Source organism: Xenopus laevis, chromosome 7L, assembly GCF_017654675.1.
Source record: "Xenopus laevis strain J_2021 chromosome 7L, Xenopus_laevis_v10.1, whole genome shotgun sequence".
NCBI lineage: Eukaryota > Metazoa > Chordata > Amphibia > Anura > Pipidae > Xenopus > Xenopus laevis.
Window position 1 is genome coordinate 85734994 of NC_054383.1, and position 16226 is coordinate 85751219.

The 16226-nt window shown below is 38.0% G+C and overlaps 2 protein-coding genes across 5 annotated transcripts in view; one reads left to right on the top strand and one right to left on the bottom strand.

Moving 5' to 3' along the window:
* Window positions 1-1794: 1794 nt before the first annotated feature.
* Window positions 1795-6725, bottom strand: btg4.L (BTG family member 4 L homeolog). 4 transcript variants are annotated; one of them, XM_018224328.2, is made up of 5 exons: window positions 6675-6725; window positions 3803-4011; window positions 3081-3218; window positions 2818-3013; window positions 1795-2145 (listed from the first exon to the last, which is right to left on the bottom strand). In XM_018224328.2, exons 2-5 carry the CDS (start codon window positions 3973-3975, stop codon window positions 1939-1941), a joined length of 714 nt encoding a protein of 237 aa, XP_018079817.2. In that variant the 5' UTR covers window positions 3976-4011; window positions 6675-6725; the 3' UTR covers window positions 1795-1938.
* Window positions 6726-12626: 5901 nt separating this feature from the next.
* Window positions 12627-16226, top strand: part of LOC108696483 (cilia- and flagella-associated protein HOATZ-like) — a 43234-nt gene continuing 39634 nt past the window's right edge. The window contains exon 1 of the mRNA XM_041569287.1: window positions 12627-12858. Coding sequence (XP_041425221.1) covers window positions 12816-12858 — 43 coding nt within the window. The 5' untranslated portion in view covers window positions 12627-12815. The remainder of the gene's footprint in view (window positions 12859-16226) is intronic.

A 16226-nucleotide genomic window follows, 5' to 3' on the forward strand; every position in this document is an offset into this window, starting at 1 on the left:
TCTGTGTCAAACAGACAAACCAAAGTGGCTGCATCTGTACGTGCACATTCCCTTTAGTAATAATCAAGAGAACCCATTGACCTATTTAAGCGAATAGTTGGGACCAGCAAAAGCTTTTGCAGAAACATTTTTACAACACATTTCCAGTTGTCATCTAACCGCATGAATAACAAAAAATATATTGGCCAACAGCGCAGCCCAGCTTTCCCCTTAGGTTAAAACTAGATGTCAGATTTTGAGAGTCAGATCTTTATCAACCAACACCAAAAGATTTGTAAGATGCTATGAAATCAAATAACCCTATAGCTAGAATGTCGGAGTGGTTTCATCATGCATCTGCAGTACAGACATTCAACATACTTCCATGGGGAAGAAAAAAAAAATTTTAATTTCTATTAGTTTACGCATAAGTCCCATTATAGTTTGACCCAATCTACTTGTCTGATGCATTCTGCTTGAGAAGTTTAGCCCTTAGGGTTTCCAAAAGACAGGCATGGCAAATGTAACAGTTGACTTTCAAATTTCTTTGCATCCGTCATGACATATTCTTAACTCATGCAACATCAAACTTTTAGGAAGATTATTGTCAATCCAATCCTACAAAGTCTTGCATGGAGTTACACTAACTGCAAATATTTTTAGAGTATATGATCTGGACTAGACATTTTCAAATAAATTGCATTTATTTCATTAAGGTTATAGGGATTAGTTACAATATCCCTGGGCACAAGTACAAGACAGGTGAGAAGGGGTGAAAGGAATTCTTAGCAATAACAGACTTCTGGGATGTTACTGATGAAAGAATCTTGAAGGGTGGGTGAAAACCCCCCCCGAAACATTGATCTACTGGTGGTGAAAAATAAATGGGGAAGCTCCCCACCTGCAACAAAAACGGTGTTGTGCTACTCTTCCATTCTGCTGTTATTACTTATGAAAGAAAGTCATCAGTCTTAGAGTCATATATAAGGCTGCAGGGACATCCAAGCAGAGACAGCTGATCTCTTCTTGAAAGCAACAAGAGACCTGGGCCGAGAATGGGAAATGAGGTACGAGTATGAGCAGCATGCAGGTGGTTAAGATTAAATGCTACTGTAGGAGGCAATGTGATTTGAAAAATAGAACCAGAACAAGGCAGGGTCATATTGAACAAGAGACGAACTAGAGAAGGTAATCAACTGTGTCAAAAGCAATAGAGGATATAGCTTACAGCTGGATTCTGGGCCATGTGTATAAATGCTGAATGAGGAGCAGCCAATACCCAGACTTCCACCACAGATAGCAAATTTAAACCCCCCCCCCCCTCTTTAAAGTTTAATCCCTTGCCATGTGTCAAGTTAGATAGTCTAAGAGTAGAACTACATGAGCACTTTTATTGCTATAGCATTTGCGCCGGCATGCCGAGATAAAATCGCAGGCATCACAGTGGATGCACCGAATCCAAGGTATGAAATAGGAACTTCTGGTACGTTAATGATGAGTGTATCAGACATAACTGTTGAATGCACACACCAACGTCTGATATTCCCATTACTTACCTTAGACTCTGCGCATCCGACAAGACGCATGCGATTCATCTCAGTGCGTCAGAATGAATGCTATCGCAGTTAAAAATGCTCATGTAGCTGTACTCCAAAAGGGTGGTTACAACCACTTCTTTAAGGATTACATGAAGGGTAAGGCATGTCTTAAAGGGAAGAGATGTTATGTGCTAGTTTCACAGCATGCATATTTTTCGTCTACAAGATGCTCTTTATGCCTAATGCCAAGTTCATAATAATCAGAAACAACTGCTTATTAATAAAACAAGCTACTTAATTTTTTTTTATTTTTTTTTTAAATAGCCATTGGCTAGTTTGGAGCATGACAAACATACATATAAAATAATTTAAAAGTTCTTCATAAAAACATTTCATGCGTTAAAAACAAATACAGTAAGTGCTATGATATGGCTGAGCGTTTCATGTTCACCCAATGGTATCTATCAACACGAGGGCCTGAAAAGGCAGAAGACTGTCTGAAGGCTTTGTAAGCTTTTTGTTGTGGATAATAGGGCATAGGTGGATTCTGAGGATACCCATTATTCTGATAGTTCTTTCTGCGAGGATACTGGGACCAAGATGGAATGGCTTGAGAGTAGTCTGCACACTAGGATAAGACATAGTGAGAAGTCTTCGTGAGTAACTACTTAAGTAAAAAGGACAACGTAAACTGGCTTTGGTAAGAAAGAACTTTCATAATTGTGTTGGGATGTCCTGTAGACACCTGAATCGCTTATGGTAAATATACACCCCCCCCAGCATTAGAATATATAAGGAAATTATCTTTTAGAAATAATGTAACAAATATCATCTAGCTTCTACAGATTATTTACAGTTTGACTGAACATTGAGACTAGTAGCCATTAATTAAGCCAGCCGTTTATGAACTCAAACACATCTAGAAGGCAGTGTCTCTGTTTGAGGGCCATATATGTGCATCTGCTATAAAGTTTAAGGACAAGCTTAAATAGCTTTAACTAGTTAAATGAAAAAACCCACTGCAGTTTCCAGAAATGCATTGGTAGATCATGACCTATAGTGCAAATAGCCATGCCACCTTAGGGGAACCTAGGAAAGGAAATTGGTTCCTATTAAGAGGGCAGTAAATTTTGCTAAATATTTTACCCCTCCACATTGCATTTGTTATTGTGAGTGTACCAGCAGACATTCAGAATATTCCATGGCAGATGTTCCTTTAATTCTGCAGGAAAAAATATTATACCTATAGAAATAGTCGATACCTACCACAGTGATTTGTAGTTAAACATTTCCATATTACCTGGTAAATACTGTTGGGATTGCTAACTTTAGGAATAGTCTTTGGCTCTTTGTTGGTCAGTTCTTCATCAGAAGAGGTGCCTGAATAATAATCAGATGTTGCCTTCTCAACAGCATGGCTAATTCTTTTAGGTGCATTATAGCCATCTTTCCCTTTGAAGCTTGCAATTGTAAAGGGATCATTTTTTTCCCCATACCTAAAGGGAAATAGCCTCAGTTACTTCAGCCACTTAAACAAAACAATGTTCATCCTATAGTGCCTACCTGCAGCACACTTCAAATGGATCAACCCATATAGTCATCTCCTTTGGCAGGCCAAGGTCATTGAAGTCCACGTTACTTTCAGCACATGCTTTCTCAAAGACTGCGTCTATAGCTTGGTACGTGTTAATCCTTATACAGCTTTACAGAAAGGAGAAAATTACAAAAGAGAAAAATAATGGCAAGATCATGCCACAGTTGTTGATTAAGTTATCTGTTAGGCTGATTATGCAGACAGCGAGTGAACAATGGAGCCCATTTGCAGGAAGCCATGATGCATCCCAAGCACGTATCTACCTACCGAGTTTTCCCCGCCTTTGCACTATGGTTACCATGAAGACGCCCTTCCTTAACACCCACACATAGCAGCCTACATACACCTTTAGGAGAAGTCTACAATATTAATAAAAGTAACATGGCTAAAACCCATTTAAATAAAAAAAAAAATACACACACACACACACACAATCCTTTCATTGCTAGGTACACATATGCAATAATGTTTTTATGAAGAAAGAGATAGAGGGAAGGGTGATTCTCCCATAGTTTATAAAAATACTGAAAGCCAGTATAGAACATACAAAATGCCCAATGTATGCCAACTGGGTGACTTGGCATTCTGCAAGAAACTAAAGTGAAGGAGCAGGCCAATAAATGGAAAACCCATTCCAGATGTGTGCAATCCTGTAGCAAGACCATTTGCACCTTTCCTGGACCCATCTTACCGGAAGGCTTGTCCTTTCATTGGGTTTTCAGCATACCAATGATTCTTATATTTTGCAAATAATATAGTTGTTAATTTAGCTGCAAATTTTTCAATTTTCTGCTTGCTCAGCTGCTTGTGCTTTTTCACCAGCATTGTCAGGAACACAACAGTGGCGGCAATTTCTTCTTTCATGGTTACTTTCTGACAACAGCACAGAGGATGGAAAAGCTGGAATGCAGATGGGTGTTCGTTAAAAGGTTTGCAATACAGACAAGTTTTAATCCAGCTCAGATAGTTGCAGTTCTACACAATAAGTGAACAGTCTTAACAATTTAACCCAACAATATTTCATTAAAGCAGGGAAACCCCAGCAACATGAATGCAAGTCAGCTAAAGGGGGTTACTACTAGCCTTCCTAGCAGGCAGTCACTCCCTTGCTAGGTCTTATACATTGACAGTGCAGTTTTGGGCTCCAGTCCTTAAGAAGGATATAAATAAGAGACGTGCAACTAAACTTGTTAGAGGGATGGAAGATGAAATTATGAGGGTAGACTGTCAAAGTTGAGTTTTTTTTCTCTGGAAAAAGAGGCGCTTGCAAGGGGACAGGATTACACTTTACAAGTACATTAGAGGACATTATGGGTAAAAAGGTCCCCTGCTATTTGTCTATAAAGTGGATCACCGTACCAGAGGCCACCCCTTCAGACTAGAAGAAAAGAACTTTCATTTGAAGCAACGTAGGGGGTTCTTCACAGTCAGGACAGTGAGGTTGTGGAATGCACTGCCGGGTGATGTTGTGATGGCTGATTCAGTTAATGCCTTTAAGAGTGGCTTGGATGATTTCTTGGACAGACATAATATCAAGGCTATTTCGATATTAAATTCTATAGTTCGTATTTATGTGAAAATATGGAGGGATGTGTATGGATGCTGGGTTTTCATTTGGAGGGGTTGAACTTTATGGACTGACTTTTTTCAACCCGATTTAACTACTTAATTATATTGAGGAAGTACAACCAAGAGCAGCAGTGTGTTGTAGAACAGCAACTTCGATATAACTGTACCAGCATGAAGAGGGTTTGAAGAATATAAATATTGCAGGGCCACAGAGATATTAGTATAGTCCTGTACTTGTAGAATGGACTAGAATTGTTCTAGTGCCTTTCTATAATGCAATGTGTCAGATTAACACTTTTGCATTAATTTACATATAAAACACACAAGAGCCATGAATATCCTGTAAATTATATCCTTATAAATGGTGCTTAGTGAAGTAATTTGTCACACAACTCACTGAAACTTGTGTATTATAATAAAGTCCCCTCTGTAGGATATTAGAAGTCACCTCAGAATTCCATGACCTGTATAAAAACCACTCTGTCTCAAGCCTCATGCTTTTATATGGTCATAGAACTCCTCAGTAACTAATATAATCCTTATAATACACAAAAGCCATGAATATCTTGTAAATTATATCCTTATAAACGGTGAGTTCTGATGTCATCAGTTATAAACGGTGAGTTCTGATGTCATTTCTGTCACATGACTCACTGAAACTTGTGTATTATAATAAATAAAGTACCCCCAGTTGTGAAATATGAGGATATTATAAGTTACCTCGGAGTTTCATGACCTGTATAAAAACACTCGGCCTTCGGCCTCGTGTTTTTATATGGTCATGAAACTCCTCGGTAACTTATAATATCCTTTTATTTTACAAGAGGGGGTACTTTATTCACTATATATTTTACAAGAGGGGGTACTTTTGCACTATATATTTTCCTACAATAATCCGTACTGTAAAGTTGTTACATATAAGCCTAACTTGGCCCTCTAGGTCTTTAAAACAATTGCTTGTGTGTCACATGTCTAATGTTCTTTAAGGCACAATGCATTGAACAAACTTTATAGTTATCTGGAGTGGATATAGTTTTTATAGTTAGCATATGGGGGGGGGAGGGTTTGACAAGGCCAGGAGTTCCATTTACTCTTGAGCTGCAGTAAAAAAAAAAAAAAAAAAAAGCGATAGGTCTGGTTGGTGGCTCTTTCCTGGCATAAGACACATATTTTGTTGACAGGTTACCACAATATAAAAACCCCAGTTGTAAATACACCACATTTTGCAAAGACTTGTTACACACTCCAACCCCTACAGGTAAGAAGTTATTAGGGCCTTTTCAAGTTGGTCCTTTCCCTCTAGAACACGTGTCCTACAGATTAAAGGAGCTTTTGAAACTATGTTACTACTCATACTGTTCAAAATTGGAGTTGATTCATTCGTGTAAGCCATCCCATAGGCAGCAGAGTTAAGAGAATTGCTAAAAACACATTTCAGTTCACATTGGCTGCGCTCCCCTGCGTTCCATTTTTATGTGTTCAGCCGCAGGGGATCACAGGAGTAGACGCATTCAGTTTTTTTCAGTGGGGCTGTACTCAAACAGGCGCATGTAGGCGCCAAACGCAGGAAAAATGCAGCATTTTGCGGCTCAACCTGCGTTCAATGCCTACATGCGCCTGTGAGTACAGCCCCATTGAAAAAAACTGAATGCGTCTACTCCTGCGCTCCCCTGTGGCTGAACGCATAAAAACAGAATGCAGGGGAGCGCAGCTTCAAACGCTCGTCTGTAAGGGACAGTCCCAACTGGAAGAACAAGGATCCTATAGTTAAAACAAGAAGCAGTTGCCAAGACAAAAAACACCACATCTGACAGTTATAACCAAAGAAAACTACTTGGATTTAGTGAATTTCAGCAGTTAAACTACATTGCATTCTCTCCCAGCACCATAATTGTTTTTCAGCTGAAACCAAAAGTTTAAACATGATTAACGTTTTGCTTACCAAAAAAACCCCACACTGATGCTATACTACAACTAGACCACTCCAAACCAACCTGAGTGAAAGCTTCCTTTGCAAAAGAGTAACTGCCACATTCAGGATTAAATAGTCTTAGTGCTGCACATTTCCTACACAACAGGTGTTCTGCATATCTGTGATTGTGGGCATTGCGTTCTGCCATTAACTCTTTCAGCTACTTACAGAGCAGGATGTAATTTAATTGCAGGACGAGCAACGTTAACAAAAATATTTTATAGGGCCATGGGCCATGCCATACTAGTGACGGGTAGCTGTCTAAAGAAATTGAGTTTTTCTTACTGTGACTGTCTGACTTTGCTACAGTTTGTATCAGATATGTAGCCTTCCCCATTATATATATATATATATATAAAGGATATGGCATATTATCATTACACATTTGATACTGCTGCTGACAACATTAAATGACACCAAAAGTGAAACAGGACTACAACACCTTTGGTTTAGACACATTTTAAAACAGGTCACCCAAGGTGTGCACAACTTGCCTTGGCACAGGGAGTTATTTGCAAAGGTTCAAGGTGAAAAGGCATTTTTTACACCAAGGGCACATGCCTATATAGAAAGTAATTAACCGTGTGTGTGTGTCTATAATCTAAGGGCTCTTAGATACAGGCATTTACATATGTGTCGCTCTTTGCATCTTAATGCATTTCACTACAGACCTCTAATTTTCTATGCGACACTGGGCAGCTTCAAGTGCACTAACAGGACGTTCCATTTATCATTAACTGAATATAGGGACAATGGAAACCCCAGATCACTGTAATGAATTGTCAGAGCCCCAGCGTGCAGTTTTTGTGTAGATCTGTCAGGGCTTTTACATCTTGGACTTGCAACAGTAATCATTCACCTTTACATGAAAATTGTGTATGCATTACTTGCATCATACCACCAGAGGGCTGTAATAATCAGATTTAAAGTTGGAAACTGCCAAGCAGTTTTCTGTAAAGCTCTATATTAGGGGAAAGCAAAATATATACCATTGGATTACAGTATGTCAGACTCAAAGGACACACAGAAACTAACCCAATATACTTAATAGCAGCAATACCATTTAACTTTTAGTATTTTATAGAATGACTAATTCTAAACAACTTTTCCATTGGCCTTCATTTTTTTCTTTTTCATAATTTATGAATTATTTGCCTGCTTCTTCTGACTGTATCCAGCTTTTAAATGGGGGTCAGTGAACCCATCTAAAAGCAAATGCTCTGTAAAACTTCACATGTATAGCAATTGCTACTTTTCATTACTTATCTTTCTATTCAGGCCCTCTCTTATTCATATTCCAGTCCCTTATTCATATCAATGCATGGTTGCTAGGGTAATTTAGACCCTAGCAACCATATTGCTGAAATTGTAGACTGGAGAGCTGATGAATACAAAGCTAAAACCACAAACAATACAAAATTAAAACTAATTGCATATTGTCTCAGAATACCACACTCTACATCATATTAAAAGTTAATTTAACGGTGAACCCCTTTAAGATACAACAGAAGTTATGAAAAATTTGGTCCCGTTTTAGTAGTCCACAGAAACCAATATGATGTTTGCGTTATATCATAGACAAGTAAATGCTGCCTGCACCCCACTAAATACAGTGTATTTAGTAAGTACAGGGCCAGAAAATTAACTAATGGTATAGAATTACCCTATAGGATAATGACCCCTTCACCCATGCCTGATGAGGACCCTGGCTAAGAAGCCAGAATCGGAGTTAATATTGACCCCACATTTGTTTATACAGGTATGGGACCTGTTATCCAGAATGCTCAGGACCTGGGGTATAAAATGTTTCTGTAATTTGGATCTTCATACCTTTGGTCTACTAGAAAATCATGTAAAATGAAATAATCCCAATACGATTCATTTGTCTCTAATAAGAATTAATTATATGTTAGTTTGGATCAAGAACAAGGTACTGTTTTATTATTACAGAGAAAAAAGGAAATGATAAATCCTAAAATTTGGATTCATAATTCTGTGGTTTCTGGATAACAAAAGTTTCTAGATAATGGATTCCATATATGTATATCATTTTCTACAGCAGCAGACAAGGACAAAAAATTGTTCCATTTTGCATGTGAGGTACCTGTCACTTGTCAAGTGAATTGTGGGAACTTTTAAGCATTTTGTCCTTCCCCCTTACTCATGGAGCTAATAAACATTGCCATGGCAAAACGCTCAATATCCCCATATGTGCCATCATCATTGCTATCAGTCTCATTATACTTATAGATGAGGCCCAGGAATTAATATTATCTCATCCATCTTCATGGAAGCAGAGGCTTGAAATATGGACCAATACCACACACCAAACAGCAGTTTCGATGATTTTATTAGGATTTACAATACATAAACTCCTATTTTATAGCTTTGCTTTCCTCATAAACCAGGGCTCTATGCTACCAGATGTCCACTTATACAAGTGCTGCACTAATGATGAGGTGGCAAATGAAGCAAAATGTGCAAGTTTGGTTCATAAATTAACCCAAAGAAAAAATTAGCATGAGACTGGAGTTATGCAAGCAAATGTGTCAGATTCTGTTGTTGGTTACAAGACCAAGAGGGTTACAGGGCAACCCTTTTGAAATAAAAAACAAAACAAAAGTGGTATAAAGGTGATACCATTATTGGCTAAATAATATTATCATAGCAAGCTTTCAGAACATTTTAGTTCCTTTTTCAAGATGATTTCAATGACGTTGCAGTGTTATCTGGTACAAGATTCAGCTCATAGGTCAAATGACCAACAAAAAGGAATATCAATCTATGTGTAAGGTGTCAAAGTCATTTACGAGGGGATCTGCAAGAGACAAGCAGATAAGGTACAAGATAATGTGGGTCAAAGAGGCTGAGAATATATTAGGGCTGAATTATTGGAGTGTTGAATCAAAGGAATTCCATATGATCTCTTAGTCCATATCCAGACATGTTGGTATTTCTTACCTGGTGCAGTCCTTTCTTAGTCCACATAATTAGCCATAAATCCAAGGCCCAGATTTAGTCCATTCTTCAGAGAATTGAAAGTTTCCATTAATTTGTATTCCCACACTTTTCTTTCATTATCTGTTTTAAAATTTTAAATTGTCTCTCCTATATATGGTCCCCCTGTTATGCATTTAGTGCATTGTATTAAATACATCACATTGGAGGAAGAACAGTTGTAGTGACCATGGATGCTGTATTCCTCTAATGCAGTGGTCCCCAACCAGTAGCTCGCGAGCAACATGTCGCTCATCAACCCCTTGGATGTTGCACCCAGTGACCTCAAAGCAGGTGCTTGTTTTTGAATTCTTGTCTAGAAGGCAATTTTGGTTGCATAAAATCAGATGTACTGCCAATCAGAGCCTCCTGTAGGCTACCAGTCCATGCAGAGGCTACCAAACAGCCAATCACAGCCCTTTTTTGGCATCCCCAAAGACTTTTTCATGGTTGTGTTGCTCTTCAAGTCTTTTTACATTTAAATTTGGCTCACAAGTAAAAAAAAAGGTTGGGGACCCCTGCTCTAATGTGTCCGGAATTGGTATTTTGTCTGAAGTCAGGACGTGTGGGCAGGAACATCTAAATAAGTAAAACATATATAATTTCTTTGCTATTTTTTAGAGAGACCTCAACAAATAAAGAATAGTATTGACAAAGTAGATTCGTGTAACATCAAATATGTCACTTGCCCTATGTCCCCAGCAACTAACCCACTCTATATTGGATATTCACAGATTCACAAAGATTAACTTGTGTTGAGAGACATCATTAGAGGAAGTGAAGCACATCCAGTAAAGATATTACAAACTTTCTACCATTGCTGCATTCCCTACATGCCCAGGCAAGCCTGGGGCCTTTGCGCCGAATACTGTCACACAATGGATTACGTTGGTTCTCCAAAGAAACAATGAGTCATCATCTCTGTTTCCTGCAACACCTTCTTCACATACAGTATTCTTTTCTCTTGCTACCAATAAAAGAGAGCAAACAAGAGTGACACCATTAAAAGAATAACAAATTAAAGTGTAATATAGCAACTTTATTTGCAACTATTTCTGCAGGTAACTGGTTATTAATATGAGGTGGGAGCACTAATGAAAATGAGAAGAGCAGGGGATAGCGTACTTGGCTTATTACTTTGGGCTTTCTGGGGTCCAAAATAAGCTTTGCTATCTCTTACAAAGGGTTAATTATCTGTTCCTATCAGAAAGCAATTTACTGGCAGGGAGTGCTATATAGTCTGGGCTAGACACAATATAGGATGATTTCTGGTTGGCTCTTCAATTTCTAATAAAATGTGTTGCTTTTCTGGTTTCTTCTCATTCTCTAAACATACAGACAAGTTAATGGATTCCTGATTTAACTGAAACTAGTGTGCATGTGTGAATTTCACATTAAAGGCCCAGCCTATATGAATCTTAAATTATAAGATAAGCACAACTAATTGATGAATGTATGCTCTGTCCTGGTTTAGCTTCTCTTCTTAGAGAATGCGCTACTGGGGCATGACTTATGTATTACCAAACAATAAAGTACTGCTTAAAATGTAATCACTGTTAACAGTAATCATAATAAGGGATGCACCGAATCCAATATTTTGGATTCAGCCGAACCCCCGAATCCTTCATTCGGCCAAATCCGAATCCTGCTGAAAAAGTCAAAATCCTGGCCGAATCCCAAACCATATACTATATTCAGTTCAGTTATTAGTGCATCCCTAATAATGATGAAGGTATACCGTATATACTCGCGTATAAGCCGAGTTTTTCAGCACCCAAAATGTGATGAAAAACTCTACCTCGGCTTATACGCGGGTCAGCTAAAAAAGGTTGCCGCTTACTCACTGATTGAAGTGTGCAGTGACAACTCCGTGCTGCCCATACTTCTCCCCGCTCGTGGCTTCCTTAGCCCTCAGCCCCTCCCCTCTCAGCTCTCGTCACTCAGTACTCAGTACTGTGTGCGCATTGCCATATTGCGCGTAGGAGCGCACAAGAGTTTAGAAGAGGAGCGCTCGAGACGTGGATGAGGTGCGCGCTCACTCTGTGATACAAGCACGCACCTGTACAGGGAGCGGAGGCGCGCGTCTTCTCCCTTTGTGACGTGCCCTGGGACGCTGCAGCCTCGAAATAGGGGGAAAGGAGGCGGCAGTTTACTTCTCCTTTAACCCTCCGTGTAAGTTTGTGAGCTACCATTGTCATTTGAGAGGGAGGACTGATTGACAAGAGCTGAGAGGGGAGGGGCTGGAGCAGAATTAAGCGAGGAGGGGGGAGAAGTATGTGCAGCAGCATGGAGGAGTCAGTGCATGCTTCAGATCAGTGAGTAAGCAGCAACGTTAAAGCTTTAAATTGGCCATGTCCTAAAATAATTTCTCACCCCTAGGCTTATACACGAGTCAATAAATTTTTCCAGTTTTCTTAGGAGAATTAGGTACCTCGGCTTATATGCGGGTCGGCTTATACACGAGTATAAACGGTACTCATGAACATCAATGCTTAATTGTGTCTCATTTTTATTTCATTGTGATTTTTAAAAATTAGTCCTCATCCTTTTTCCCATCCTCTGTAACTGTTTAGTGACACAGATTCAACCTTTTTAGTAGTAACAATGGTTGGATGTGGTAGTGGATTCTGTTGAACATCTGCCGGATACATGTTGTGAGCTAGAATTCACCTTATTGCACTTGTTTGGTAGAGGATATCTGCATATATCTAAGTCTACTTCTATGTCTTCCAAATAGGCATCATTTAAGGGTTCACTGCAGACTAATTTAAGAAACATGGTCCAAACAAAACATTCAAACAGATTCTTCAACTTGCGATGCTAAAACTGACCTTAATTCACTAAACATAGTTATCCATATTTATCAGACACCAAATGTAAGCAAAGCATTCTTACTAAGATTAAAATGAGATCTCTAGGCAAGTCTGGGCTTGCACCATAAAGAAAAGGCATCCGTCAGCCAGGGTTTCTTTAGCAACCAGTGACCAAATTGGCCTAGGAGCTGCCTTTCAATTTCACATGACTAAATATTAGGCCACAAAGCCCCAGTTTTTTAAATCTACTTTAGATGAAAAAGTTTACACATCGAAACTCCACTGGCAAAGTTAAAAAAGACCATTTTTCCCGGATGTGTTTATTTTAAGGGGCCGTCGATGAAGCAAAAGGCATGCAGGACACACAGCATCTGACTCATTCTCCTGGACAGGCAGGTAAGAGACAGTAAGAGTCACTAATTGTAAGGGATGCTTAATCATAGTAACGAAGCACAAACTTTGTTAGGAGTTTCCTTAGTAGCAGTGATGTGAATTAAACAGTAGGTTACATTGGCTAGGTGAAAAAAAAAAATGCTTTTGGCTGCTCAGTGAGACAGATATATATATATATATATATATATATATATATATATATATATATATATATATATATATATATATATATATATCATTGTGTGTGTGTGTGTGTCTGTGTGTATATACATGCCACCTGACCTGAAAACTAATAACAAGCTCCTTGGCATTAGTTTTAATGAAAACTACCTGGTCAAATTCAAATTTCAGCTTGGAAACACACAAATGTAAGTTTTATGGCCGAAAAAATGCATCACCTGCAGGAGTGATTGTGGCCCCTCTGCTGAGGCAGCTTGCTGTTGTGGGGGATCAAAAAGGCAGCAGAGGGGTCCAGGGGGGCTAGGATGCTAGCGTAATTGTACTCTCTACACTAGAAGAGACTAATTTCTAGTTTGAAAACCAGAAATTCAGCTCTTAAAGTTACCAGTAACTAGTCGGGTGCTGCCACCTAAGCTGAGTTTCACAAATCACTTTGTTGGCTCAGTGGCCCTGGTCACCAGTAGACGTTTCCATTAATACTAATCACTAGCTCCTTCACTGGGTTGGACAGTTGTCTGTCAGCTGAAAAATGCATGTGCTAAGAGCCTATCCTTGTATTCATTTAATTATAGATGTTGTTTGGGCAGTAGTAAACAGATGTTATCAAGCACCATAGCTTTAAATCCTTCTTAAACCCTACAACAGACACACCAAGCTGGAAAAATGAAAACAAAGGCCTGACTAGTTACTCCTGGCAAATGTACTAATGCAAGTTATCAACTATGTTTATAACTGAGCCACAGAATTTTTTTGTTTTGTACACACATATATAACAGCTGGTCTCTCTCCCAGCAGTTCTGAGTCTGTTTTCCCTATGTTTCTACCCCTGGGTCCATGGACTGACTTTTTTTAAAATGAATTAGATCCAAAAATGAATTTGTAGCATAGTTGTAAATAATTACTTAATCTCTCAAAATGAGAGAGCACCCACTATGGGCCCAGCAATAACCCAATACTCAAAACGCTCAAGTGTGGACAGGACAATAAAATCTGTCACTCCAGTGAATAGCCAATATTTACAGTTCTCATGGTTTGACCACTATGTCATGACAATTACTTGGATATTCTGGGCCCTGAACATAGAAGTAAAGGTGTGTTAAAGAGTTAACTGATGGTGCTGCATTTGTAAGAGGCAAGTACAGTAGCTTCTGATGAAACTGGAAGCATGTGTGTATTTGCATATGGTAAGAGAATAAGACTGTAAACTCCACTGATGTTAATAATGATTGAATATTTTCTGCAATTTGCTAATACTACATAATCCAATGTGTTCTAAAATGCAAAAAAGTATAAAAGATTGTTATTACAAAAAAATATTTTTCAAATTTTTTATTCTGCAGTTCAACAAGTGACAGACAATTATGGTAACTTCTACCCAATATGCCTTATGCAAAAAAAGCCTGTTGATACTAAATATGTATAGAACATAAAAAAAAGAGCAGCAATAAAATTAATTATGATATTGAAAATCTACCCTTATGGAGTTACTACATCAACAGCAGTAACAGTGGAAAGTAAACTTTTGCTATTGTCGAATCTTCTTAAAAAATGTTATTCATTTTCCTTGAAAAGGTTCCATTGATGCATTTTAGTCCTCTTAACCTAGCTGTGTAGTTAGTGATTGATATTAAATCAAATCATCTAATTACACTGCCTGGTAACTAGACTGATAATATCCTCCATCTTGTTTGAATTATAACACTCCATGCTGTACCATCATACAATAGTTTAAACTTAGATATGTTTTTTTAATCAATGTAAACATTTTGAAAAGTGTTTCATTAGCAGTCCAGCACAGTCCCAGATTAAACAATACATATGATCAACAATGAGGAATCCTCTAGTTAAGAAGTTAGAATTTTCCCAGGAACTTCAGACAGCACTTTCATGTTTAGTTTTACTGGTAGTTTAGCTAGTGATTGCAAGTTTTATGTTAACACAATCAGCTAACTACACTGCCTGAAAACCCAACATAGCTCAGGGAGCAGTGTGGCAATCTAGGAAAAAAATACATTGTAAGTAGAAAATCTTAACATAAATTTCCATACAATAAATTAAGTTGATGTGTGTTAGATCCTATTGAAGATATTTGTGGGATCAACCACTATCATTAAACTCCAGAGGTCACAAAAACATGTAAGATAGGTGGCTCTGCATAAATTTGACCCTAGCATGTGTGAATGTCATTGGTTTGTAAGCACCACTGTGGCAGGGACTGAAGTGAATGATGTAAAGTGCTGAGAAATATACTGTATGTATATCAGTAAGGGATAATCATTTATGTATAAAACTGAATCATATTGATTTTATGGGGATTTTTGCAAAAAAATGAAAAGGAAAACCTAAGTGGAAGTCCCTAAAATTAAAACACATAAAAACGTCTACGTATGGTATCTTATGTTAAACTTATACATTTACTTGCCATTAACACAAGGGGAGCAGACTAGGGCAGTACAACAGCCCTATGACATTACTTTATAATGTGGAGAAGGGGTTGTTAATCTTTAAGTTAAGTGTAATGTAGAGAGTGATATTCTAAGACCATTTGCAATTGGTTTTCATTTTTATTATTTGTGGTTTTTGAGTTATTTTAGTCCAAATTACGCTAGCAACCACACATTAATTTGAATAAGAGACTGGAATATAAATGGGAGAGGGCCTGAATAGAAAGACAAGCAATGAAAATTAGCAATAACAATTACAGTTTAACCTTACATTAGACCCCCATTAGAAAAGTCAGAAGAAGGTGGTAAGTAATTAAAAAACTATAAAAAAAAATAGTGTATAACTACCATGTAGTTAAAGGGGTGGTTCAAGTTGACTTTTAATATGTTATAGAATGGCTAAATCTAAGCAACCTTTCAATTGGTCTTCATTTTTTCTTTATCGTTTTTGAACTCTTTCCAGCTTTCAAATGGGGGTCACTGACCTCATCTAAAAAAACAAATGTCTGTAAGGCTACACATGTATTGTTATTGCTACTTTTCATCATTCTATTCAACCCATTTCCTATTCATATTCCAGACTCTTTATCAAATCAGTGCATGGTTGCTAGCAACTAGATGGCTGAAATTGCAAACTGGAGAGCTGCTGAATAAAAAGCTAAATAACTCAAAAAGACACAAATAATAAAAAAATTAAAAAAACCAATTGCAAATTGTCTCAGAATATCACCCTCTACATCATACTAA